A 26,396-nucleotide genomic window follows, 5' to 3' on the forward strand; every position below is an offset into this window, starting at 1 on the left:
AGGACTATAGTCACTCTAATAAAAAACATTCTTCCCTTATCTAATTGAGAAATAAGGCAAAGTAGTAAGGCAGATAGGACCCCAAATAGTACTTTTATTACTAGTTACGCAAATGCCAAATGTAACTTTTATCTCCAGATAAACACTAAACTACAGTATTAGACTTACTCCCCAAGGAAGAGCGGTAAGAGTTGAGTTATATACGTTCACTTCCCCCTGCCAAACTCAACAGTCAGTAAGTCAGTCATCCTACTCACAGGAGCAGTGAGTGAGTGGTGTGGAGAGTGGCGAGGGTGCCACTACTGGCAGAGCTCACTGAAAATGAAAAGAATGACCAGAAATTGAGGAATCATTATTTCTTCAACCAGTAGGAAATGAAGAAAGGGTAGAGTCCTGCTGATATTTAGGTTTCGTTCAAGTAAATACCAGTATCCTTGAAGGCTCTGGAAGATTAGGAAAAAGATTTGAGGGGTGGGAGTGGGAAGATGAAATGCTGAATTATCAGTGAAGACCACTGTGTGAAGACAGTTGGAGATTTGGAATTAAAACTTTTAGAATTTGAATTTAGATAAGAAGTCAGGTCTGTTGTTTTGTAACAGTCAACACAGTGAGGTGTCAGATGCCATATAAGTCAAGAAGTTTGAGATCTAAGAAAAGGCCCTCAGTTTTAAAAAGAAGACTCTTAGGAGAGATATTCTAGAACAGGGACTTTTGTTTGCTTTGTTTATACTGAATCCCCAATACTTAGAATAGTGCTTAACACTCAGAATTCTGCCTCTTCCCATTCCGCCACTGATGTCATTCATGTGCTTCCTCTCTCCGTCTCATTCTTGTTTGCCTTTTATTGTTGTCTTTTCCCCTTTCTTTTTCTTTTCTTTCTTCTTTTTATCTTTTTATAATGGGAATTTTCAAGTATATACAAAAGTAAAGAAAAATATAATAAACTCGCATATTCAGCTTTAGCGTTATTAAGTCAAGGCTAGTTGTGTTTCATTTATACTCCCATCTACTCCTCCCCCCTATTATATTGAGGCAAATTTATATTGAAGCAAATCCCTGTTGTCATATCCTTCAGTCCGTTAAGTTTTCAGTTGGTATCAATAAATTATAAGTACTCATTAAAAAAAAAACATAATACCATTACCACTTCTTTAAAAATGTAATATTCAAATATCTAGTTATTTTTCAAATTTATTAATTATTAAACTTATTAAAGTTTTGTTTTATAAATTTGAATCAGGATCCAAATGAGGTATATGCATTATAACTGGTTATATGTCTCTAAAGACCTTTTAATATGGGTTTTTCCTCACAATTTATTTGACAGATAAATCTGATCATTTACCCTGTGGAGTTTCCCATAGTCTGAATTACGTTGTTTGTATCCCTGTGGTATCACTTAACGTGTTCCTCTTTCCTCTATTTCTTAGTAATTGGTAGGCAGATTTAAGAGCAGAGTTGTCCAATGGAATTTTCAGCAGTGATGAAAATAATTTATATCTGCGTGATTCAATATGGAAACCACTAACTATATGTGCCAAGTGAACACTTGAAATGTGTTTAAAAAGATTGAGGAACTGAATTTTAAATTTTATTTCATTTTAATTGATTTAAGTTTAAATTTAAATAGCCATATGTGGCTGGCAGCTGCCTTATGAGACAGATCCAGAGGCTTGATCAGATTCAGGTTCGGTTGTTTTTGTTTTGTTTGGCAAGTCTTATTCATAAATGGTATTGTGTCTAGTTGTCTCTGTGTAATGTTAGCAGTCATTGTTGATAGTTGCCTAAATGTATTCACTAAGAGTTGCAAAATGGTGTTATTCTAGCTCTCTTCACTTACAGTTGGTGGTTTTGGAGAAAAATGGCTACTCAAACTAATTGGAGATAAATCCTTTTTTATTGTCTTAGCATTCGTAGATTTTACAGTCTTGACTATTTGCAGGTAATGATATATGTAATGATTTATAATTTATAGAGACATCAAATTATAATTGCATTAATTAAAGTTGTATTTGTAAGTGAGCCAGTTAGCCTGGTGAGTGAACTTGTCAACTCCTCAGCATCTTTATTAAAAAATGGCTTCATCTCTTTTGTGGCATTTTATGGAGAAGTTTTGGCTATAATGCTATTCACAAATTTGTTCTTCACCAATATCAAGGGTATGACATAGTCTATTTTTCATTGTGGTCATTGATTTAAAACAGTTTGTAGAACAGTTTAGAATAAATTTATCTTTTTTCTTTCTTTTCTATTTTCTCTTTTCTTTTTCTCCCTTATACTCTGACAGGTTAGTAGCCTGGTTTCCTCTGTTTTTGGTCATTAGAAAAGAGTCTAGACTTTCTATATCTGGGTTTTGTTGATTGTTTGCCAAACTAACTTACCTTTCAAGAAATACTGCCTCAGCTTAATTTAGATCTTTCCAAACGTTTTCCATTTATAAAAGGAAATTGGAAAATGTTCTAGACAACTGATGAATCTAGAAGATAATAAATTTACCTCTTCTTACTTCTTACGAAACAAATACCACGAAACTTTTTTTTTCAAATAGATATTCTCCTCAAAAAGTGAATCCCGACTAAAACATCTGTTGCAGCGAGCCCCAGATTATTGTCCTGAAACAATGGTATGTCTTATTTTACTTAACTATGGAAGCTTTTGTCTAAATGAAGCACTCTAATGAGTTACTTTTAGATTTAGCAATTTTTTCAATGTGATTGGAGTTTGTGGTCAGAATAAAATGTTAGATTTAATTAGGTACTTTAAAAACAACCTCACACAAATTGCTAGATAGAATATTGTCTTCCACCTTTTATTGTTTTTTCTGTGATGTAGGTATAAAACAATACTACATATAAATGTATTCTAGTCTTTAAATTTCATTATGATTAAACTATCTGGAATTGGGATTTTACTTACTATATTTTGACAATTTTATGGAAACCATAATAACTAAATCATGTTTATTTTTTAAAAATTGGATTTGGGGTAAGGGAAAATGTGAGACTTCTCATTATTCCGGTCTCCCCGTTTTCTGGTATACTGTAGATACATTGCATGCCTGTCTAAGTCCTGTAACAAAATATCTTTAATTCTTGGGCCATCCTCAGTGTTTGGGAGCTCCTGAGCCAGGCTAAGAAAGTCTGAGCTGGCATGAGAGAGCCTCTTTAGATGAGGTAGCTTGGTTACGGGGAGGAGGGGGAGTTGATGATCAGACAGTTCTGACTGACACGTTTTCCTTTAGTCTTTTTGCTTGTAAGCAGTTATTCCAGTACATATCCTAAGTAGCCATACTTGTCTTTAGTATTCTTAGACGTGAAGATGGGAAAACAGCAAGCAATATTTTTGCATCTCAGTTTTATTTTTGCTTCCATGAATAACTGGTTGATACTCATGTAGTTCTAGGTCATTGATTGTATAGAGATAAACATAATCAAAGTAGCTATACATAATTTCTATAGAGAGGAACTGTTATCTACATAAAAGCCTTTTGATGATTACAATTTTAGGTTGAAATTTGGAGTTGTATGAATTCATCTTTGCCAGGTAAGCAATACAAGTGTAACCTTTAGCACTTTATTTTTTAAAAACTTATTTTCTGGCTGTAATGTCTGTGTCCTATAACCTAATGTATACCCTTGAGTTTCTATCCTCTCCTCCTTGTAGGCACCCAAATTTTCAAATGTCTAATTTATTCTCACTCACTCAATCCTTAACGGTACTCTTATCTCCACTTCTATCATTCTGTTGAAACTGATCTTTGAAACCATCACCAGGATCTCTTGGTTCCTAAATCTTATTTCTCAGCACTTGTTCTCTTTGACTTCCTGTGACACTTGATATTATTGACCGCTACCTCTTTGTGACTTCACCTTGGCCTCGTGACCTTGTCTTCTCTTATCTTTTTCCTCCCTGCCCTCGTCCCGATGAGAACCATGGTTATTCCTGTGTGTGGTCTTCTTCCCTTCTTTATCCACACTCACCCTGGTAACTGCATTCCTTCCCAGAACTGTTACCTGATCAGCTATGAGAAAATAACTTTCAAATCCAAGTCATTGTTCATGACTTCTGGACATCTCTACCTGGATCTCTGTATAGGTGGCATCTGAAGTGCAAATTCAAACCCATACTCATAACTGCCTCTCTTGTGAATGACACTAGACTGGAAACCCTATAGTTATCTCTGATTACTTTTTCTTTTTAGTTCCATTGACTTGCCCCTTGTCAAATCTTGCATCTGTCCTCTCTATTCCTAGTTCAAGCCTTTATTATTACATCTTGGGATAAATTATTGCAATAACCTTGTAACTGGTGTTCCAATACATCATAGCTGTCCTCCTCACTCCCTTCAGGGGAAAAAAAAATCCCTCAGGGGATATCTACTTCCATCAGAATAAAGCCCAAACTCCTTAGCCTGGCATTCATGGTCTCCTAGCATTAAAGCTCATTTTCCAGTCCTGTTTAAAGCCAGTGCTTTGAAAAAAGGGAGTATATTTTATGTATCTCTGAATTCTAAAGGCTTTCATGATGTTAGACTATTTGCCTTCCTAGAATTGCCCACATCCTTGCTTGTCCTCCTAATTATCCCTCTACCTAGTGTCTTGCAATTATATATATGTATTGTTCCTACCAAACTATAATCTCCATGAAGGGACAAATCATATAGTTTATCTATTTCGTAGCCCACATAATACCTTATAGAGTGCCTTGTACATAATAGGTGTTCAGTGAATGTAAATGCTTGTTGAATAATTTAATATTTTCTAAGAGGTACTGGGTACATGAAAATGGCAATATACTGCATTATGGTATAAAAGGTCAGAGTTTATGACCTACATTGATCCCATTCAGAATTCTGTCTAGAATGTGGGTGATTCTAGAAAGACCTAGTAAGGCAAGCAGCAAAGATTGAGGAAAAACTATACTAGGTAGTGGGGCTGGATGAGAGTCTTTTGCCTTTTATACCTTAAAACATGTAGGGATACAGAAGCTTATGATATGAAGTATTTTTAGCCAGTTTTAATAATTGGGATGCTTTTGATTATATTTTGAGGGCTTTGTCTATCTGTGAGTCATTTGTTTGCTTTACTTTGTTTTTTTTTAGCAGAATGCTTCTATTTGCTACATTGTTTTAGTTGCATGTCGAGAACTATGTTACCTATTGCCTTGAATCCCTCACATTTTTTTCAAATGCAAATAATAATCTAATGTACATGAGAATTTGCAGATCTATGTCTTACATGGAAGCAGCATAAAGCATTTTTCTTAAAAGAGATAAGGAGGAATTTGCAGTATCCCTGTAAGCGTAGATCTTTTCTTTTTTCATAATTATTTCTTATATCTCCTAATTTTATCCTAGGAGTTATTCATTGATGTTTATGATTGCAAAAACAGATTTAAAAGTTGCATTAGATCACTTTTTATAAATTTATCACCTTTTGGTATCAGTAATATGGTTAGAGAAATAGCTGCTATGCATAAATTGAACAGAAATAGTGATTTTGCTCCTTAATTAAGTATAGCCATCCAAGTCAGTTCTGACTCACAGGAGATGTTCCTGTCTGCTTACTAAGTATCAGTTTTTAAACAGCATCATGGGTTTTATGCTATTCTAGGTATTTAATATTTTGGATACAATAATACTCATGCCATTTTTTGTTTGCTTATTAAGTTAAATTGGAATCTTTGCCTCTGGGTCACAGTCTAAAGGTGATGAAGGCCTCTTCTTGCTTTCCTTAACCTGTATGTCCTCTAAAGATACTGTGTACCTAAGAGTGAGAATGAGCTAAAGAGAGTTTAGGGTGGGCAGGGAGAAGAACAAAGAAACAAAGAATCTGGTAATTATGCTGTGAGGGACCCTGAGAAGACTGGTAGTATTGAGAGTAAGGATGGGAGGAGGGGCTTCATATATTTTTTTGTTAGTGGAAGTACTGGAGATTGAACCCAGGACCTTGTGCATGACAAGCATTCACTCTACCACTGAGCTATACCCTCCCCCTAGGACTTCATACTTTTGAGGTCCTGCCATCTGAATCAGTCTTCTTGTGGACACCTGCTTTGACTTGTAGTGGTATCCACGAACCAGTTTAGCACGCTATTTGTGTTTGTCACTACTTATGACCAAAACATTTGAACATTTTGTTTTTAAGGTGTGTTTAAGAAGTCTGATGGCTGGGTTGGCTTAGGCTGCTGTGAACTGGCTATTACCTTGGAGTGTCGACAGGCATGCAAGCAGGTAACGCTTGGCAATCAGGCTGTTAAACAGCGTGGAGTACAGTTTGAGTTTTGGCTGTGCAAATGTCTTGGACCTAGCCCACCTCGTACCTTTGGAGAGATGACCCATAAAAACTGCAAATTTAACACTTCTTAAATAGACCACTTCCTTTTAGACATGCTGCTTTTTCAGTTATGGCTGCTGCATCTAAGACCCTCAGCCTTCTCTTATTCTTTCTTAACTGTCTGCCACACAAAGACAGAATATTATAGGAATGGAGGCCTTTTGCTTAGTCAATACTGAATGACTCCAAATGGTCGTGTAAATTTCCAGCATGCTTGGATGAGAGCAGTTGACACAGTTGGCTTGTTTGCTTTCATCTTCCCTCTGTCTTTCATCATGGGTTTACCCTGAGCATGTTCTTATATCCCTTCTCATCTCCTAAGGTGAGCATGACTCCTACAGTAAGTTATGACTTCTCTTTGATTTGGTATATCTCTGGTCCGATTCAGGCGAGTCCCCTGAATTCTTCTTCACTATGTATGTTTTCATAGTGGTTCCTCAGATGCTGTGGGAAAACTGGTCTTCTGATTCCTCGTACTCCAAGTGGTGGGAGTAGACCTCCCTGGGAAATTTAGGTAGCCCTGAAACTACAGCTGGAAAGCCTTCGCTTATTTTCTTCTCCTAGTGACTGGTCTTGACAGGATTATATGAGACATGGTGACACCTTCACTTCCATACAGACCACCGAACTGTATAGCCTGAGCCACACTCTTTGAGCAGCGTGCTTTCTAGCTATGTGCTGCTGTCCTCCAGGCATTGAGATTAGCTGAGTTGTAGAGGACTTGCACTATAATGCATCCAGTGGGACAATAAATGGCTTCCAGTCCATTCTGCTTCTTGTTTTCCCTGTCCTCATCAGCTGGCCTCTTCAGAACTACATGAGCTTAGGTGATAGAACAGAGGGAATAGAGCAAAGAACCAGAGCCCATGGCTCTGGAACTGCGTCTCTAAATGGGTACTAATATCATGTAGAAGAACAACTACCCTTCAGCAAATTTTTTGGGCTTGTTTTTTATAGGAAGCATATACTTAGATGTAGTAAATAACTTTCTGTTTCTCTGTGGGTCAGTTTCCTCATCTGTAGAAGGGATACTACCTTCCTCATAAACTTGTTAAGAGAATTATATAAAAATAATTTTTGTTAGTTGCCTGGAATAGCCTTCCTGTCTTTAATTGTCCCCTCAGTTATGTATGGATCTTTTTTGAGGATTTTGGCTCTCATAAGAACTTAGAATATGAAGGGTTAAAGAAAAAGCAACTTATAAATGGCTGGCAGAGTTTCACAAGAAAATTCAGTGCAGCAGAGCTTCACAAGAAAATTTGCTACGGAGTGGAATTTAGCTTTAAAAAAGTCCTCTGATTTACATTTTCTTCAAAGTTCTCTAGTTTCTGAAATAACAAAAGTACTGTGTCATTATGTGAGATTAAAGCCATAAGAGTTACAGTGAAGTTGTAGCATATCTGGGACTGATGTCTGTTTTAAAGAAATTACATGAAATTTGTTTGTATTTTAGAAACTTTAAAATATTTGAGCATGAGGTTTTCCTTGATGAAATAAAGACTACTATACCAGCAATTAACATATACTTATATTTGTGTTCTTTTTTTGTCCTGTAATAAATTAATGGAGAAATTTGTTATCTTTTAGGCATCTTCAAAAAATGATATTTCCAGAGTCTGCAGAAAAGAATATGAGGTATGCATTTTATTTAACAAATTTGGATAGACAATTAAAGTTTATCAGAATTGATTAAATTGCTCAAATTTTAAAAATGAATTCATTCTTACATAAAATCACCTTTTACCTTATAGAAAATATAGCCTTGACAGAAATGTCATTTACCTTGTTTAGAAATGTTATGACTTTAATTAACTTGTTGAAATCAAGCATTAATTTCAAAGAAATCCCTTAATCTTTTTCATATGTAGAGGGTTTAACCTATAATGCTTTCATAATAAAGCAACTGATTGTACCAAAGGTTGTAAAATAGTTTTTCTTAGGTTCCATATCCTCTTTTGCCCCTTTTTCTATACCTTGATCTGTCCAGGTGTCCATCTTTATCAACTGCCTCTAATTGGAAGAAACAAAATCACATTGCTAGTGTGAGTAGCTTCAAACTTCCCTGGCATCTCACATTTGGGGGAAAAAAGACCACACTAAATTACAAAGGCTGTATTAAATCTGAAGGGCTCTTGTCTTCCAGTGGTGGTGTTTTAAGCACTCCAGTATCTAGACAGTGGTTAGGTTGGATGGGGGTGTTGAGGAGGGGCAGAGGTAGAGGAGGTATTTCACACCATATAAATATGTACAAAAGATTATCCCTGATGTGAAAAAGCTCCTCATTGGGAATACTTTCTTCAGTTCTCAGAACTTCTTTGTTAAATGTGACAGTATTATTCTTTTTCATAGTGTAAGACCATGTAATTAAGCATACTTAAGTGCATATGCCTCATTCATCATTTTTATGTATAAACATTGGGATTCCTATTGCTTTTAATAGTCTGTATTCTCTAGAGAAGAAAGAACAACTCTCAACTGCTTCTAGATTATAGTTCTAATTTTTTTTCTTTTCTCAAAGCCTATAATTATATCTCTCAATTAATATTTTTGAATTGGAACAATCTTAATTATCTTTTGCACCTTGTACTATTTGCTAAGTTATATCTGTTTCTCTGAAGACAGATTTCCAAAATGACTGCAGCTCTTCTTTGTTCTTATTGAAAGGAGCCTTGCTACCAAGAAGTAAAAGATCTTTCTTTTTTTTTTTTCCTCTCTCTCTACCTTTGAAGTAACTAGTTTTAGTTTCTCTTGAACAAAGTGGCTAACTGATAATTCCTTTTCTCCCACATGATGTCTGACACTGTCCATCTCCTGTAGCCTGTCCTCCATTATTTTAGTGTGCTTCCTTCTCTTGTCTGGATTTCTGCATTGCCCTAGGAAGTCTGCCAGTATGTGTTGATGAAGGACGGGACAGGAAAGGTAAGAGAGATAAACACTGTCCTATGAGAGAAATACTAAGAGTAGTTTACTTGTTCCAGTCTGTCCTGCTTTATTTGGCCTAGAATTAAGCAACTGTCTTCCAAAAATGAATGTTCCAAGAGGGTTCTTTCACATATATATATAAATGTATATATAAAAAATATATATAATATGCAAATTATTCCAGATAATTCAAGACTTAATTTGATTTTTATACGTTATTTAGAAATAAAAAGAAAGACAAGATTGCACTTTAAAATAGAAAGAGGGTCCTGCACTATAAGCCCCAAATAACAGTCACTCTCATTAGATTATTGAAGTCTACTCTAGACATAGTAGCTATTTATTATAAAGTGAATTGGATAACTTTGGTGTAGTGCAGCCTATTTTAACTGGATTACATATTTATTAACATTAGGCTAATTTATAAAACTAGGCTTAATATCTTTCCCTTAACACTGGAGTGGTCTCCGGAAGTGAAATTCCAGGTGTGTAAGCTATTCCTTTAGGCTCACAATTTTAGGGGTTGGTATTTACCCTAAAGGATGATGCTGTGTAGTTTGATTAGAAATTCAGAGAATGAGTGATTGAAGAGCTAATGTTTATCTTTACCAATAAGCTACTGCAGAATCCCTTTTGAGGGGATTTCCTGAGAAATTTACTTACATGAATAAAGTTAAAAATTTTTAATTCCATTTAAGATTCTGTTTTGTTCCAACCAAGCTAAGATAAACCAGTTAAATGCAAAGCATTTTTATGTCTGATTTTATAGCAGCTGGTTTCTTTTTTATGCAAATGAACAAATTTTTATTAATACTGAGAGGCAATTTTATTATATCAGAAGGAAAAAAAACCTTTGGAGTCAGACCTAAGGTACAATTATGGTTAAGCTACATATATAACTCAACTTCAAATACTAAAGAATTATATCTAATTGAGTCAAGATAATTAAAATATACTATACACACAAGAATTCAGGGAAATCAGAAAGCAGAGTGAGCATGTTGGGAGTTACCAGGGAAAACTACAAAAGAGACTGGCCTGAAAGGAATGATAGAGTTTGGGTTAGAAGACTGTGAGTCAGATGCATGTTAGCAAAAATGCATGTGGCTTGTGCAGGGCGCAAAAAGAAGATGGATCTATTTTGTGCTGAGAATCTGTGCTTGGATCGACAAAGTGGGACCAGATCCTGGAAAAATTATATTCTGGGTCTTAGCCCATTATTAAGTGGGGGGAGATGATGAAGATTCTGTAATAGGAGACCAACATAACAAATAACAAATCCAATAATTTAGAAAGCTTCAAGTCTTAGTTGTATGCAGGCTACATTTTAGATTCCCCAAATTCCTCTAACTTAGCTTAAAAAAAAAAAGACCCCAAATAAAGATGATAGCGATAGAGTTAAATATTTGGGAATAAATCAGAGATTTGAAGGCAGAGTCCATCATCCAGGATTTGTTATGATGGATTGAATATAGGAGATGATGTTCAGGGAAATACAAAAAGCAATTAGTGGACTGAGAAATAGAACTAAAGAAATTATATGAAAAAACAGCCCAGAGGGACAGGCAGAAAGGGAGTTTAAGGGACATGGAGAATAGAGACAGTGTTCTAACTGGAACACTAGAAGAGGAAAGAGTACGGCACAGAAGCAGTGTTTAAAGAAGCCAAGCAAATTCCCAGCAGGATTTTTTTTTTTAATCCATACATTGCAGACATACCTCCTAGCCAAAGATCTTAAAAGTAGTTGGAAATAAAGACACTGTCTTCAAAGAAATCAACAGCTGATTTTTCAATAGCAACAGAAGAAGCCAGGGACTGTGGAAAGATACCTAAAGTGTTCTGAAAGAAAATAACTGTCAACCTACAATTCCATATCCAACACAAAAATATTTTTTCAAGAAAGAAGGCAAAATTAAGATATTTCCAGATAACAAAAAAGAGAATTGCCATTACTGGACCCTTTCTAGAAGTCCTTCTCTAAAAGAAGTTCTAAAATACCTACAATTTGGCATGCAAAGGAAAATGAGAATGATAAAAATACAAAGTGACTAAGTTAAAATATACACAGATTGTATAAAACAGTAAGAATGTATTATTGAGTTAAAAAATACATAGCAAAAATAGCATATACCTTGGGAAGGGATTCTAAAGAAATTGAAGTATATTGAATATTAGGCCTTTTTAAATGTAAAAACCTATATCTCAGAGGTAGTTTGGAATGCCAGAAAAGATGACTAGAGATCATGCCCACAGTCAGCCATGAATTAACCCTTGAACCTTGAGAGTGAAAGAAAACTCTATGAAAGTGTAGAAAAAAGTAGAGAACTGGTTTTGAAAATTGCTTTTTTAGGGAACTGAAAGAGAAGGAGCCATAAACTGATCTGACGTTTCAGTAGGAGGACCTACCTGTGTCAGTGAGAACGTTGTATTGAAATATTCCAAGAAAAAGAAATTCCTTTCACTGAAAGTGTTCGAGCAAAGACTTAACTGAATGAACACATTGTGGGGGGATTTCTGCTGTGGACAGGAGATTTGGCTAATACTCCCACCTCTGCAGTTCTTGTTCTAATATCTAAGAAAGATTACTTCCTTCAGTACTCGAGACTGCTTCTTTCAGAGTCACAGCCATTTGATTAGAGCTACCAGAATCAACCAGTGGCTTGAAAACTCTCACAGACATGTTCAAGTGTAATGGGCAATCTCACGTCTAGGTTCGCCATGCATTTTCACAGGCTTGGTCCTTGGCCCACCTTGAAGTATTGATCGTGCCACATGGGTTCATGGATGTGTGATGCTAGACTAGGGATAATTTCAAAATCTTTAACAACTGGAATGACATAGGCACCAACCATCAGAACAGATGCTAGATGTAAACTGGAGCCATTCTAGTTTAGCCATACTAGGGCAGATTGGCTAATTAGAACTAAAGTAAAAACTTAACATGTTTTCCACGAGGTGTGAGACATCTAGTGTAATTCTTTTTGCATAGTCTTTTTCTACAAGCTGACTGAAAACATTTTCTTCTAGCCGCCAAAATGATGGTTAAAAGCAAAAATTGGCTGTTGATAGTTATTTTCTTGAATGTCACAATAAACATTAAGATGATATGAGGCTGGCGTATTTTCAGAGACTTGGCAATGTCTGTAACATGATGAGACAAACTTTAGTTTCAGGTTTATAAATCCACTTCATGCCTTTATATCAGACCCTGCCTGCTATTTTCTTAACATAATGGCCATAAATATAAGTACCTTTCCATTTGCTGAATGAGCCACTGAAATACAGTGCTGCAATTTGTCATCAGACTTTCATATTTTTACTTGTTTGTTCTTCTTTCACAGATCTTTCTCTATGCTTTTCTTTAAATCCTTTTGAGAAATTCAATTTTCACTTCTCTTTCTTTCCTATCTTTCTTCAGTCTTGTTATTTCATTAAGGAAGGTGGGTAAGTCAGTAGGAGATATTTCTGTGAGGTTTGCTTTTTTTTTTTTTAATTTAATCTTAAGGTATCTAAGTTTTAAACTAAATGGTTGCTAAACAAAACCAAAATAATGTCCTGTGCTGGGGCTGTGATTCTGTGAGAATGCTAAGATAAAATTAAGACTGAGGATATTAAAAAGAGGCTCTTAAGAACCACAGAAACAAAGCTGGTCAGCCTTATGAGTTCCAGGCTCAGTCTGTCAGCACTGTCCTATCAACACACAGCTAAATGCGTAAGAGAAGAGTGCAGGTATGTGTTAAATTTTATTTTTTGAATATTCATATGTTCAGAATTCAAAAAGGTATACAATAAAAAGTCTCTTTCCTACTTAAAGTCACCAGAGATATTTTATGAACATAAAATTAAATATGTATATATAGTCCTTTTCCACCCCCCTGTAACACAAATGGTAGCCTACCATTCACTTTGTTGTACTCCCAGATCCCAGTGTTTGGTGCATATTTATGTATGTCTATATGGGGTATACAGTGTATCCTCAGGAAATGTCAAAATAAAATATTCTGCTTTTAAAATTTCTATGTTTTAATTTTATCTTGTTCCCTTTCCTCTCAAATTAACCTTGATTCTAGATTCACTACCAGAAGCATAAAGGAAAAGGAATGAAAAAATAGTCCTAAAAATTTAGAGGTAGGAGGGCAGGGATGTCAGTACCAGCAGGATTCTCTGAATAGCTAGAGAGGCCTTTTTTGCCTCAGTGTATGATTGGATCTATGCTGCGGTTGTTCCAAGAATAGAGTGGACCATCGTGTGTGGTAGATGACAACCTCAGCTGTGGGAGATTTTAGCCAAAAGAATTATGTGGAACTTTGCCCCCGCAAAGCCTTCAGGACCTAAATGTAGAGCTTCTTTTAGTTAATACAAAGGGAACTCCGAGAATTGTCAGCATGTAGAAAGTAGAAGACTGAATGGGAGGCTTTGTAAATGGTAAAACACTGTACATGTATGCTGTATCAGACTCGAGTAGAGCCGTTACCTGCAGCTGATGAGCTCCAAAAAGAGCGAAACCTATTAGGTCCTGCAGTACTGGCTTATGATAGTATGAACCCTTGATTATGTTGCATTTGTATGTTGTTTTGTTTTGTCATATTTTGTACTGGAGAAGGAAATAACTCCTATTTAGTCTCCTTGTGCTAGTATATTTCCTCTCTAGTTCATTCTTCTCAGAAGTCACCTGAATGAAATCATCCCAAGAGGGAAATCTGATCAAATCTGATTAGATTGTGACCTGGTCTAATCTAGATGGCCAGGTTTTTCTCCCTAGGCACTCTCATCTACTCCCATAGCTTTAATTGCCCCAATATGATGGATAACAACTCCAGAATCTTCTTTGCTAACCTCTCTTTCTGAGCTCCTAAATCGCTACTGGATATGTGTACTTTTGATGTTGAAGTGACATTTCAAATCAGCCAAACTGACTGTTACCTTCCCTACCTCCCCTTCCCTCCACCCTACTGCTACACAACATCACACATATACACATCCCCAAACAAAAACTTAACCATTTTTCTTATATTTCTTGCTTGGCTGTTCCAGTACAGTCCTCCCAGATAGATACATAAAGGTATTGTCTACTTTTTCCTCTTTCTTACCACCTCCAACAAAAAATATGGCTATCAGGCCAAAGATCTGCCTCTGAAATAAACCTTAAATTGGTCTCCTTTCCAGATCCTCAGTTACTGCCTAACTCAGCCCTTTATACCACTTTTGGGGACTACTTCAAAAGCTGCCCGCCTAGATTTCCTATCTCTAATTTCTCTTCTTATTTACTGCCTCCACTTCTCCTGGAGTGACTTCTTTAAAGACCAGGTGTGTTCACATCCCTCCCTCCCTCCCTCCCTCAGACTCTTCAGTGGCTTACGTGTAGGACATGGTTCGTGTTCCTCAGCCTGGTGTTCTACAGCTTTTCTCCATCTAGCCCCTGACTCTTCCCTCCTTTACACTTGAGCAGCTTGCTGCTTGTGGCTTCCCAGACTGACCATGTGTTTTGTTAGTTGTAGTTGTCCCACCTGTTTGTTTTTCATGAGTTCCCTCTCCCTGAATCCATCCTAGCATCCCCATCCAGCTAGGGAGAACTGGTTGTTAAATATTCAGGAATTTTGCAAGCCAGTTTTTAACTTGAAAGCAGCCATGATGGGGGTATTTATACCACAAATATCAGCAAATATTACAAATCAGAACTCTTCACCCCCACCCTTGTTAAACCCCACCCTACCCTAGCACCACAACCTCTATCCAAATTCTGGTTTAGATGGTTCCTCTTTAAAATCTTTCCTGCTAGCCCTCTTCCTCCACACACAGAAAAATTGGTTGCTACTTATGAACACTTCACATGCTTTATAATAGCATTTATCCCCTTGTAGTGCAATGCTTTGTTTACACATTACTTTTTAATACTGAACTCTTGAGTTCCTGGGGACAGGGTTCATGTCTCAGTTGCCTTTGCATCTGTCGTTCATTCAACATTCATTAAGTTGATATACTTAATTTGTATCAGGCACTGTTCTCAGGGTACAAAGATGGAAGGATTTAGCTACTATAAGAAGCTCATAGTCTAGTCCATGGGAAGAGAGAAATTCAAATAGTCCATTACAATTCAGTGAGACAAATACATTGTTAGAGGTCTATACGAGACACATTGCAGCCTGGAGTAATGGGGAAATCTTCACAGAGCAGGTAAGACTTAAAGGGTGAATAAACATTTGTTGCGTGTAAATAGGTGCTACAGTTAGTATTTTTACAGGTAGAATTTTTTTATAGAGAAATTTTCCACTCTGGACAGCTGAATTACACAAGGTTCTTTGTTTCAGAGTAAATGGCAGTTTAATGTGAAAACCCTGTGTATGCCTATGAATTAGGCATTCTTTAAATAGAGAATGCACTGAATACTGTATCTGTAATCACAATAATGTTGTGTAGTAAACCATCCCCAAACTCCATAGCCTAAAACAGTAACAGTTTTTGACTTCTCATGAATCTGTGGATCAGCTAGGCAGTTCCAGTCTGGACAGGCTTAGCTGCTTCTGGCTGGGCTCACTTAGGCATCTGTAATTAGCTGGCAGGTCTGCCGGGGCCTGGCTGGCGTAGGATGCCCTTGGCTAAGTCAGCGCAGTTCTCCTTGTGTCTCTCCCAGCCCTCTAGCAGGCTAGCTCAGGCAGGTTCCCATGTTGGGGGGCCCAAGAGAGGAAGTGGAAACATGCAAGTATATGTGCAGTCCTCTGTTTACTTCAAGCTTGTTACCCTCCGCTCGACTAAAGCAGATCACATAACTTATGTAGAGAGTTGGTGTGAGAGAAATAGATACAGGAAAATGTGAAAAATCAGGGCCATTGCTGCAGTCAGTCTGCCACAAACACATACTCTGTGTAAGCTCTGTTCTGGGCCTTGCATTACTTTACAGATGTTATTTGCCAGTGAATTTGCTTCCAGCTTGTTGGATGCTCTGTGGTGATAATGAGCAAACTTCACTGAGCAGTCTAGACCTGTTAATCGTATTTCAGTTTAGGGGGTTCATTTTTATCCAACTATTGAAATGATGTTTATTACTTGGGAGGCTGAAGAAACTGAAGAATCACTTGATTAGTGATATCCATGTCATATTAAACTCCTTTACATATTCTAGTCACTTAGACTTTTTTTTTTTTTACTAAAATGTCATGGTGTCCACAACAAGGAGAAAACATCTTGTAGAGGTTTTAAAACATGTCTGTTTTTAAAGGTCAATTACTTAATCTCCTGACTTAGCATTTGATAAGCTAGATTTTTTCATATGAAATGCAAAACTTCAAACTGGGAGAAACCTCAGTCCATCTGTGAAAAGCAAACAGCTTTTATTTATTGAAGTCTTAGGAACAAAGCAGCCCCTTTACTTTTAACTAGTAACCTTGGGGGTAGGAAACATTAAATAACAGTTTATAAAATGTGCTCTTTTGGGTCTTTGTCCAGAAGTGACTAAAACATCCAAGATTCAAATCTGGTTTTGTTTGTTGTTTATAAGATTCATATGATCCATGTTTGTTTTGTTTTCAGCATCTTCATCTTTGGTGAGAATGGGAAAGAGAGCTAAAGGGGCCAGTAGTAGAAGGGCAGGGGACAGAAAAGTTTGAGACAAATGGAGAAATGTTAGAAGAGGTCACTGAAGTAGAAAAGAGGGTGGTTGGGTCAGAAAGTAAATCTGCAGAGCCAACTTCTGAACAAGAGTTTGGAGCAGCAGAGTGTACCTCCCAGATGGGCCCATATGGCTCTTCCCCCTAAAAAGAAGGCCATTGTGGCATAAAGGATCACATAGTGTTCCCTTGACTTTGATTGCACTCTGTCTCTTAGTTTTCCTGCCAGGTTTGCCCACAGGTTACCTGCTCCCAACACTCAGTGGAAGGGCTTGTTGCAGTTCTCAAAAACCATTCAGAGTAGGGCAGGGAACTGATTAATGAAAGCAGCTGCCCAAGGAAAGTTTTTTTTTTTTTAAGGGAAATAATAATAACCTCAAGAAAATGATTTTTTCCATAATTTAAGATGCTGGTTTTAAAAATAGACTGTTAAAATAGATTACTGTATGGACATAAATTCAGCGTTGCATTGCCTACATTCAGAATAATAATCCCAAGTATTCTCACAGGGCAGTGTCATGGAGAGGACTGGCAGGGCAGGCTGGGTTCTAGCCCCCGTTCAGTCGTTTGCTTACTGTGTGCATCTGCCTCTCCAGCTGTATAGTGAAAGCTTTGGAGCTTGAAGATCTCTTGGGACACTGTCAACTCTAGTACTCTCACTTGTTATTTGGGTCTCTGAGGTTGTAGTAGGTCTTTACCTTGGTTACACTAATTCTGGTCTATTCTAGAATAAGGTGAGTGGGGTGAGGGAGCTATTACACGGGTGTAGTATTGATGGCAGAAGGTCAAAAGAGGCTCCATATAAACCCAACTGAATGTAAACCCTCAGTTACCACCTGCTTTTGCCACTAGATGGCGATCAGACATTTGAAAGACTTAAGAACTGATTTTATCTAAAACCACAAGATTGACTGTCCTAAGAATTGAAGAAACTATAAGCCAGTGTTGTCTGTTACTCATTATGTGTATGTCTTAAGTCCTGTCAAACTAATCAGCAGTAGTTTAAGCAGTGAAAAGGTAGAGTTACCTAAGATTAAGACATACACATAATGAGTGACAACACTGGCTTATTCATACAGTAAAATAATATTTAGTGCAAAAAAAATGCAGTACTGCTTCACACAGCTACATAGATGGGTCCTTAAAGCTAGGTTTTAAATGTCAGCAAAGGACCAGTAAAGCTAGTCCTTTAATAAGTCCAGATCACATAGCCAGCTTGGAAGCTGGCTACAATTAAAAGCCAAAATCATCTCTTCATCAGTAAAGGTACCCTTGATTTGTATTTGCTTTTTATTTATGTCCATATTACTGATTTTAAGAATTCATTTTCTTCCAAGCATGAGTGATACTAATCATAGTTAACAAGTCGTTTTTATCAAAATGGCTTTCTACAAGGAATTTTTTGTCTTGTTTTGCTTCTTTTTTTTTCCTTACAATGACTTTAACACAGTGTGATAGTTTCTGAACAGTGACCTAAGAGATCTAGAAAAATTAATTCTAGTCTCAGGTTCTGCTTTTGACTTGCTCTGTGACCTGGGTCAGTCTCTCCCCTGCTGAGAAAAATAGTTTCTTTATCTGTAAAATGGTAGAGGGGTTCCCTAACTCTGGCCCCAGGATGGTTACTTAAGAATCATCTTTGAAGCCTTATTTAAAATTTAGATTTCTGTGCTTCATTCCCAGATTCTGAGTCTGTGGTCTAGGTAGGGCCTAGGAAGCCCAGGTAATTCTAGTGCATGGCCGTGTTTGAGAACAATTAGAGATGATCTCTAAGGTCCTTTCCACTCTAAAATGCAGTGGTTATATGAAACATTTCCCTAAGTGTCCTTTATTATATTATTTTCTGAAAACTTTTTTATATACTGCAAGAAATGATTGAGATAACTACATTGTAAGTTCCCCCACCTGTGCACATTGGTACAGCTTTTCATAAACTTAGTTTGCTGTAATGTCAGTTTGTGGCTTGGGTGTTAATCTTGATCCCCAATATGTGTTAGAAGATGGTTTCTCTTTTCACCAGGATACTATATCATAATTTCTTTGTTTTCAATGTTGGATTTAGAGAAGAATTAAGTAGTTTGATATCCTGATTTAAGATATCTGATATAACTATAAAGTGGAAGAAATTTAGAAATTCTGTGTTTGTTAATTTCTGTTTATTTGTTTTTCTTTAATTTACAGAATGCTCTTTTCAGTTGCATTAGCAGAAATGAAAGTAAGTATACTGTTGATCGTTATACAAGCAATCCAAAGAGCAAGACACAGTTTATAGAATATCTGACATTACAGCTTAGGCTGTTACTAAGCCATCTGAATGAATGTGCACAGCAGGATTCTGATAGACTCTCTTCTCTGATAGACTCTTTTCCTGGGGAGTGTTGGAGCCATTCATGAATTCTAACAGTTCCCACGTCCTAATTGCAGTTTACAAAGCAGGTATGAGTGCTGCATGTGCTATAGGAAGATTATCCCCCCTTGGATAAACAGGATCACTTTCAGAAGTTGACCATGTAATATGATGTAGCACTTGCTGAGGGCTGCCCCTCAGTTCATTCAGCAGGCATTCATTGATGACTTGGTCTATGCAGGGCAGGTGCACATCTGTAGGAGATACAACCTGTACACAAAGAACTCTGGGACATAGTGGATATGGGTTAATGTTACTGATAAGGTGCTGGGAGAGTTCAGAGGAAGGAGGGGTGCTTAGCATCCTGCAGGGGAGCTTAGAGGTGACTTCATGGAGTTGGTAGCTTAGCTGAGAGCTGGGCCTTGAAGGATGTACACAATCTGAACAGTAGACATTGGAGAAAGGGCATTCCTGGTGAAGGGAATAGTGAGAGCCGTTAGAGATGAGAAGCAAAGAGTTCTTTAGGTTAGCTTGGCAGTGGGGTGTATTAAAGTGTAAGAAACATTCACTGTCTGCACTTTATCTTCTACCCTTTCTAATTGGGATTTAGTTCAAGATTTCCCGAATAGTCTTTGGCATGTTATCTTAGGTCCTCTCACACTGTGAGGAAGCCAGCCAAATGGGGAATGAGAAGCTAGGCATCCTTGTCTTACTCTGTCCCCAGCATCCCTTACCTCCAGACCCAGTTTATCCTTATTGAGGTTAACAGTGATAAATGTAGTCATTAATGATTGTTCTTTGTGATGAAAATGAACAATTCAGCAATGATCACACCACAGTAAGTTTGGTAGTAATTTCAAGTCAAAAACTTAGGTGGAACAAAAGGTATAAAACAGTTTCCTTGTCCAGGAAACAGGCCTGTCCTGCTGTCAGTTTAATCCTAGTTTAGTTCATTTGTATGATTTTATCGTTACTATTTCTGAAAGTCACCTGAACTCCCTGCTTATTCCCTGATCTGGTGCAATTCACCAGAAACCTGATTCTGCTTCCTCCATAACCATTCCTAATAGTTATCAGAGATTTCCTACCTCCTTTTTTCTTAACCTTTTCCTGCCATACCTCTACCTTTTGGCTCCCTTCAGCCTCCCACAGACCCCTTAGCCTTTCCTGGGAGAGTCTCTTGCTCTTCTCATTATAAATTCCACATCTGCACTCCCAACCACCCATCCAGCTCTTACCAGATACCCTAAACGGTCCCTCTTGACTTTTAAAAATGCATAAATCCAGCATCATACTTATTTCAAAAGGGGGTTTTACTTTTCAGTATTGAAACAGGTCATATCAGTTGTGAGGTGAGGACTATTTCAATTTAGGCACCGTCTTGGAGATTTTCAAACAGTATAGAACTTGAGGGATTTTGTTTTAAGATAGACAGTTATGTAAGTTGTAAATTTATGAAATGATCGTGAGATGTCTTAGTTTTTTCTGGTCCTATTTTATAAATGTGTGGTATTTGGGGTTTTGTTTTATTTTGATTGGTTTGATTTATTTTGCTTTGCTTTGCTTTGTTTATGAATCTCCACAAATCTAACATGGAAAGAAGCTGTTCCAGTGGTTCTCAGCATGGGTGCCAATAGCATTTTGGGAGACAGTTCTGAATGTGTGAGACTGTACTGTATGTCGCAGAGCATTTAACAGCCCTGACCCTCATGCACTAAATATTAGCAGTTGTTCTCAAGTCATAATGAAAACCAGAACCACTTCCACATGCATCCATATTCTCTGAGGGCTGATGAATAATGACTTTCTTAGACCAGAGAGCACCTGAATGTCCCCGTGGCTATGCTCACAGTAGTGCTGATTTTAAGAACTTGTGTTCTATGCCATGATTTTATTTCTCAAACTTAAAAAGTTACATATTGTTCCATTATTATGATGAAGATTTAATGTTAGCAAATAGCTGATTTCATTTCATTGTCATGTCCTTTTTTTCCCCCTAGTGGGCTCAGTTTGTTGCAGTTATGCAGGCCATCATACAAACTGCCGAGAATACTGTCAAGCCATTTTTCGAACAGACTCTTCTCCTGGTCCCTCTCAGATCAAAGCAGTGGAAAATTATTGTGCTTCTATTAGTCCACAGTTAATACACTGTGTGAACAATTATACCCAGTCTTATCCAATGAGGAACCCAACAGACAGTAAGTAAAAGGGACATATTCCTCTCATTTCAATCTTTGGTAAAGTAATTTGTAAAAAGGAAATAATTTCTTGAAAATATCTATAGTCTGGGTCATTTAGGAAACACCAGACTTCCTTTGGTCTTTAGATTTGGCAGATTGAACATTACTGTCACAGCTAAAAGATGCCGAAAAAGAAAGATTTGTCAAGGGTATGAGGAAACAATTATTCTCTATTCTGAAGTGGGAGAATTCATTGGTATGGATATTTGGGGGAGGAAGTTGGGTTATGACCATGAGAATTTCAAATAATCATACCTTTTAATCTAGCAATTCCATTTCTCAGAATTTGTCCTTCAAGAAAACTCACAAATTTGCAAAAATACATCTATGCATATAGGATATTTGCTACAACATTGCTGGTAATAGAGAAAAATTAGAAATAATCCAAACATCCATCAATATAGTATTCATTAAAATTGATTAAATAAATTATATATCTGTATAATAACATTATACAGCCAACATAAAGAAAAATGTATGTTAGATAAGTCAGTGAAGTTAGAACACTCCCTCACACCATACACAAAAATAAACTCAAAATGGTTTAAAGACTTAAATATAAGACATGACACCATGAAACTCCTAAGAGAGAACATAGGCAAAACATTCTCTGACAGAAATTGTAGCAATATTTTCTTAGACCAGTCTCCCAAGGCAAAAGAAATAAAAGCAGGAATAAGCAAATGGGACCTAATCACACTTTTAAGCTTTTGCACAGCAAAGTAAACCGTAAACAAAGTGAAAAGACAACATACAGTCTGGGAGAAAATATTTGCAAATGATGGGACCAACAAGAGTTTAATTTCCAAAAAGTACAAACAGCTTATACAACTCAATATCAAAAAAAAAAAAAAAAACCCAATCAAAAAATGGGCAGAAGATTTAAATAGACATTTCTCCAAAGAAGACATACAGATGGCCAACAGGCACATGAGAATATTCTCAACACAGCAAATTATTAGAGAAATGCAAATCAAAGCTACAGTGAGTTATCACCACACAGCAGTGAGAATGGCCATCATGAAAAAGTCTACAAATAAGAAATTCTGGAGAAGAAGTGGAGAAAAGGGAACCCTCCTATGCTGTTGGTGAGGAATGTACATTGGTGTAGCCACTGTGGGAAACAGTATGGAAGTTCCTTAAAAAACTAAAAGTAGACTTACCATATGATCCAGCAATCTTACTCCTGGGAATATATCTGGAAAAGATGAAAACTCTAATTAGAAAAGATTCATGCACCTTAGTGTTCATAGCAGCGCTGTTTGTAATAGTTAAGACATAGAAGCAATCCAGGTATCCATCAACAGATGATTGGATAAAGAAGATGTGAGAGAGAGATATATATAGATATGTAGATATAGATACACATACACACACACAGGAATATTACTCAGCCATAAAAAAGAATAATGCCATTTGCAGCAACATGGATGGACCTAGAGATTATCATACTCAGTGAATTAAGTCAGACAGATAAAGACAAATATCACATGATATTACTTTTTATGTGGAGTCTAAAAAGTAATACAAATGAATTTATTTATTAAACAGAAACAGAGTCACAGACAGAAAACAAACTTAATGGTTGCCAAAGGAGAGGGGGGCGGGAGGGTTAAATTAAGAGAATGGGATTAACAGATACACACTACCATATAAAATAGATAAACAACAGGATTTACTGTATAGCACTGGGAACTATATTCAATATCTTGTAATAACATATAATGGAAAAGAATCAAAAAAACATATATTTAAATATAACTGAATCACTTTGCTGTACACCTGAAACTAACACAGTATTGTAAATCAACTATACTTCAATAAAAAAAGAAAGATGAATGTTTATAGAAGTCCAAAAGGTAATAAGCAAAAAAGCAAGTTGCAGAACTTGATGCATAGTAAGATACATTTTTGTTATATACCTATTTGTTCCACGTAATATGTATCTGTAATGTTTGAATTTTACCAATGAACAGTTATTACTTTTATAATTTAAAAAATCAATGTAAATGAAATCCTGATACTTTTTCAAAAATTGGGGTCTAACAAACCTGCACCTTATGAGGTCTTCAGAGTCTCAGATTTGTTTATCCTAGAATCCATTTTCTTCATTGAGAGATGACCAAACGTTAAGGAACTGACTAATTAAGCAAACTAGCAAAAGACTTGTAAGACTTATAAGCCAGATGCCAATGTTTTGATTCACACTGGGATATTGAAATACTTGTTTTTGTAAACTCAAAAGCGAGCTCTGTGCCTTCTTTGGCCGGCATCTAAAGCAGAACCCTAAGGCTTATGACATTTTGTGGTTATGTGATGAAATCAGAGGGTAAAGCATTAGCCACAAATAGCCTTTATTCATTTTAAAGGCAGATCTGTCTTCACTGACACTCAGGCTATACAGAGGCACTACTGAAGCAAAGTTGAAAGATAGCAGCTCAAAAAAAGGCAGAAAGATGTTTTAAAGGTGGAGGAACAACCATCTCAAATGTCTGCACAATACACAGGAAATCTGGAAAAGAAAGCTACAGACAGATATCCCTGAATAGGCTTCTTAAAAAGAAAACTACTTCAAAAAAGCCCTTTTGAACTCTGTTGTCTGATTGAAAGTGTTGTTTTACTTTCTGATTTTTTTGTAGAAAAAGGCAAAAGCAAACTGATATCTTGTCAGAGTTTGCTATTGTATTATTTAAATTATAACTTAGATTAATTAATTTGTACAGATTTATAAAAGTTTTATATCCCAGAATGTGATAAAATATGGTATTTATGGTTATTGCTATTAAATTAGTTAACTATCTCATGTCAAGTACATAATCCCTTTTAGATGGTCGTTTCTAGCACAAAATAATTCCAGTTTGATCTACAGCCCCTTTTCCAGGAACATAAAATACCTTGCACGTTAGAACTTGTTAGGAGGAAGATGACCTTTAATCTGTGTAGGAATGGTGCTGGAGATCCCATGATTGGGGACAGTGGTGAATCTGGTAATACTCACCTAGTCCACCTTTAGCTTTTCACCTATTTGCTATACTGCAAAGTAATGGAGAGAGAATTTGGTAGGCTCTGTGTACTGCAGGTATTGACCAATGAATCAGAGTAGTAACGGGTTCCAGTACACCACTAGGTTCTTCTGTCTGAGCAGTGCCTGACATAAAATGAGCTAATTAAGCCACTTATGTTCTGAAAATGTAGGTTTATATTGCTGTGACAGAGCTGAAGATCATGCTTGCCAAAATGCCTGCAAGAGAATTCTGATGTCTAAGAAAACAGAAATGGAGATTGTTGATGGCCTCATCGAGGGTTGTAAGACCCAACCTTTGCCTCAGGATCCGCTTTGGCAGTGTTTTCTTGAAAGCTCACAATCTGTTCACCCTGGAGTCACTCTACACCCTCCTCCCTCTACAGGCCTTGATGGCGCTAAATTGCATTGCTGTTCTAAAGCAAACACTTCAACATGTAGGTCAGTACCTCATTTTCCTTTATTAAAACCAGTAGAAAATAGCATTTTAATTAATTTTAAGTCTAGTAAATTGTGTGTTATATTCTTGCATTGTGTAGACTTAAGAGTTCAGAAGACATGTAAAATGACTATAACTCAATAAAAAAAAAGTTTAGAAGACATAAAATCTCTCAATCTTTCATCCAGCAAATATTTATTGAGCATCATGTATATAGAGATTTTGTACATTGAGCTAAAAGCAATGTGTTTTGGGGTGTGGAGGATTAGCACTGGCAGGGCAATAAATATTTAAAGATGATGCAATATGGATTCTACCCTCGAGGTTATCATTAAGTAAGTTTACGATTTAGAAGATGTTTTGACCTGACACCTAAGGGATATTCATTTTGTTAAATTATGAAACTTTGAACTTAATCAACCTCTTGTATATATTAGTGAATAACCTGGGTTGGCACTTATACCCAAATTTAGACAGCAGTGTACTGGCATTCATTTAGGTAATAACACTTAGGGATAAAAAAAATAACAATACAAACGTAGGATGGAAGAAACCCAATCTAGAGACAAGCATAAATGGAGATAAGGTAATGGTAGAACACAGGTGAAATAAAAGGTTGCTTTATTAGAGATATTTTGGGTGAAAAGCTACCACATATTACTAGAATATCCTGAAATGAATATGACATACAAAGAGTGAAACCATTTTTCCTGTGGTTTCTAAATTGGATAGACCTTTAGCAAAAAGTTGTCCCTAGAATAGTTTATCAAACTTTACCAAAGATATGAAGAATTTGGAAAATATCCAAAGAAAGTTAACAGAAGGGCTAAAAACGAAGCTGGCCCTATAATTCAGGAAATTGGGTTGCTGATAGGAATTAATAAATGTACTGATGGGAGGGATGCTTAGTAATTCTTTAAATGCCCACAAAAGAGTTTATGCCCTATATTCACTGAAGATTGGAATGGCTGTGTTGTCCCAGAAGAACTTTAGTAAGAAAAACTGCATCTCTTACCTTGATGTGAGGTTTTATGGTTTACTAATGCTTTCACTTTCATCTTGTTTCATCCTCATGAAACCTTACAAGATGATTGGTGTCATCTTATGACTGTGTTGAGTTGTATAATTCTTGTTTATATAAAGAAAACTAACTCAGATAGTAAAGTCTCCAAGATCATGCAGAAAGTTAGGATGCTGGATGGATATTGATCTCAACTTCCTCATACCCATGATGTGTAAGCTCCATTGAGAGCAGGGACCTTGTCTCTTTCATTCACCACTATATATCCAGTGCCTTGAACAGGGCCTTACACAAAATAGGGACTCAAACGTTGGTAGAGTGAATGAGCAAACTTATAAAAGTAAAGATACCCTCTTCATAGGGGTAATTATGAGAGTCAAAATATGATAGGAGTGGAGAATTTTTATTTGTGACTTTGCATATTTCGATAGTGTTAAAATTTTGTATTATGTGTTACTTTTTTACACTT

At 36.5% G+C, this 26,396-nt stretch overlaps 1 protein-coding gene across 1 annotated transcript in view; it reads left to right on the top strand.

The window, feature by feature from the left end:
• The window catches only part of RECK (reversion inducing cysteine rich protein with kazal motifs), a 66,503-nt gene that overhangs the window by 12,742 nt on the left and 27,365 nt on the right, over positions 1-26,396 (top strand). Inside the window, exons 3-9 of the mRNA XM_010995578.3 lie at positions 2,549-2,623; positions 3,507-3,543; positions 6,147-6,232; positions 7,923-7,970; positions 19,040-19,073; positions 21,206-21,403; positions 24,641-24,908. Coding sequence (XP_010993880.1) covers positions 2,549-2,623; positions 3,507-3,543; positions 6,147-6,232; positions 7,923-7,970; positions 19,040-19,073; positions 21,206-21,403; positions 24,641-24,908 — 746 coding nt within the window. The remainder of the gene's footprint in view (positions 1-2,548; positions 2,624-3,506; positions 3,544-6,146; positions 6,233-7,922; positions 7,971-19,039; positions 19,074-21,205; positions 21,404-24,640; positions 24,909-26,396) is intronic.

Source organism: Camelus dromedarius, chromosome 10 (genome assembly GCF_036321535.1).
Source record: "Camelus dromedarius isolate mCamDro1 chromosome 10, mCamDro1.pat, whole genome shotgun sequence".
NCBI lineage: Eukaryota > Metazoa > Chordata > Mammalia > Artiodactyla > Camelidae > Camelus > Camelus dromedarius.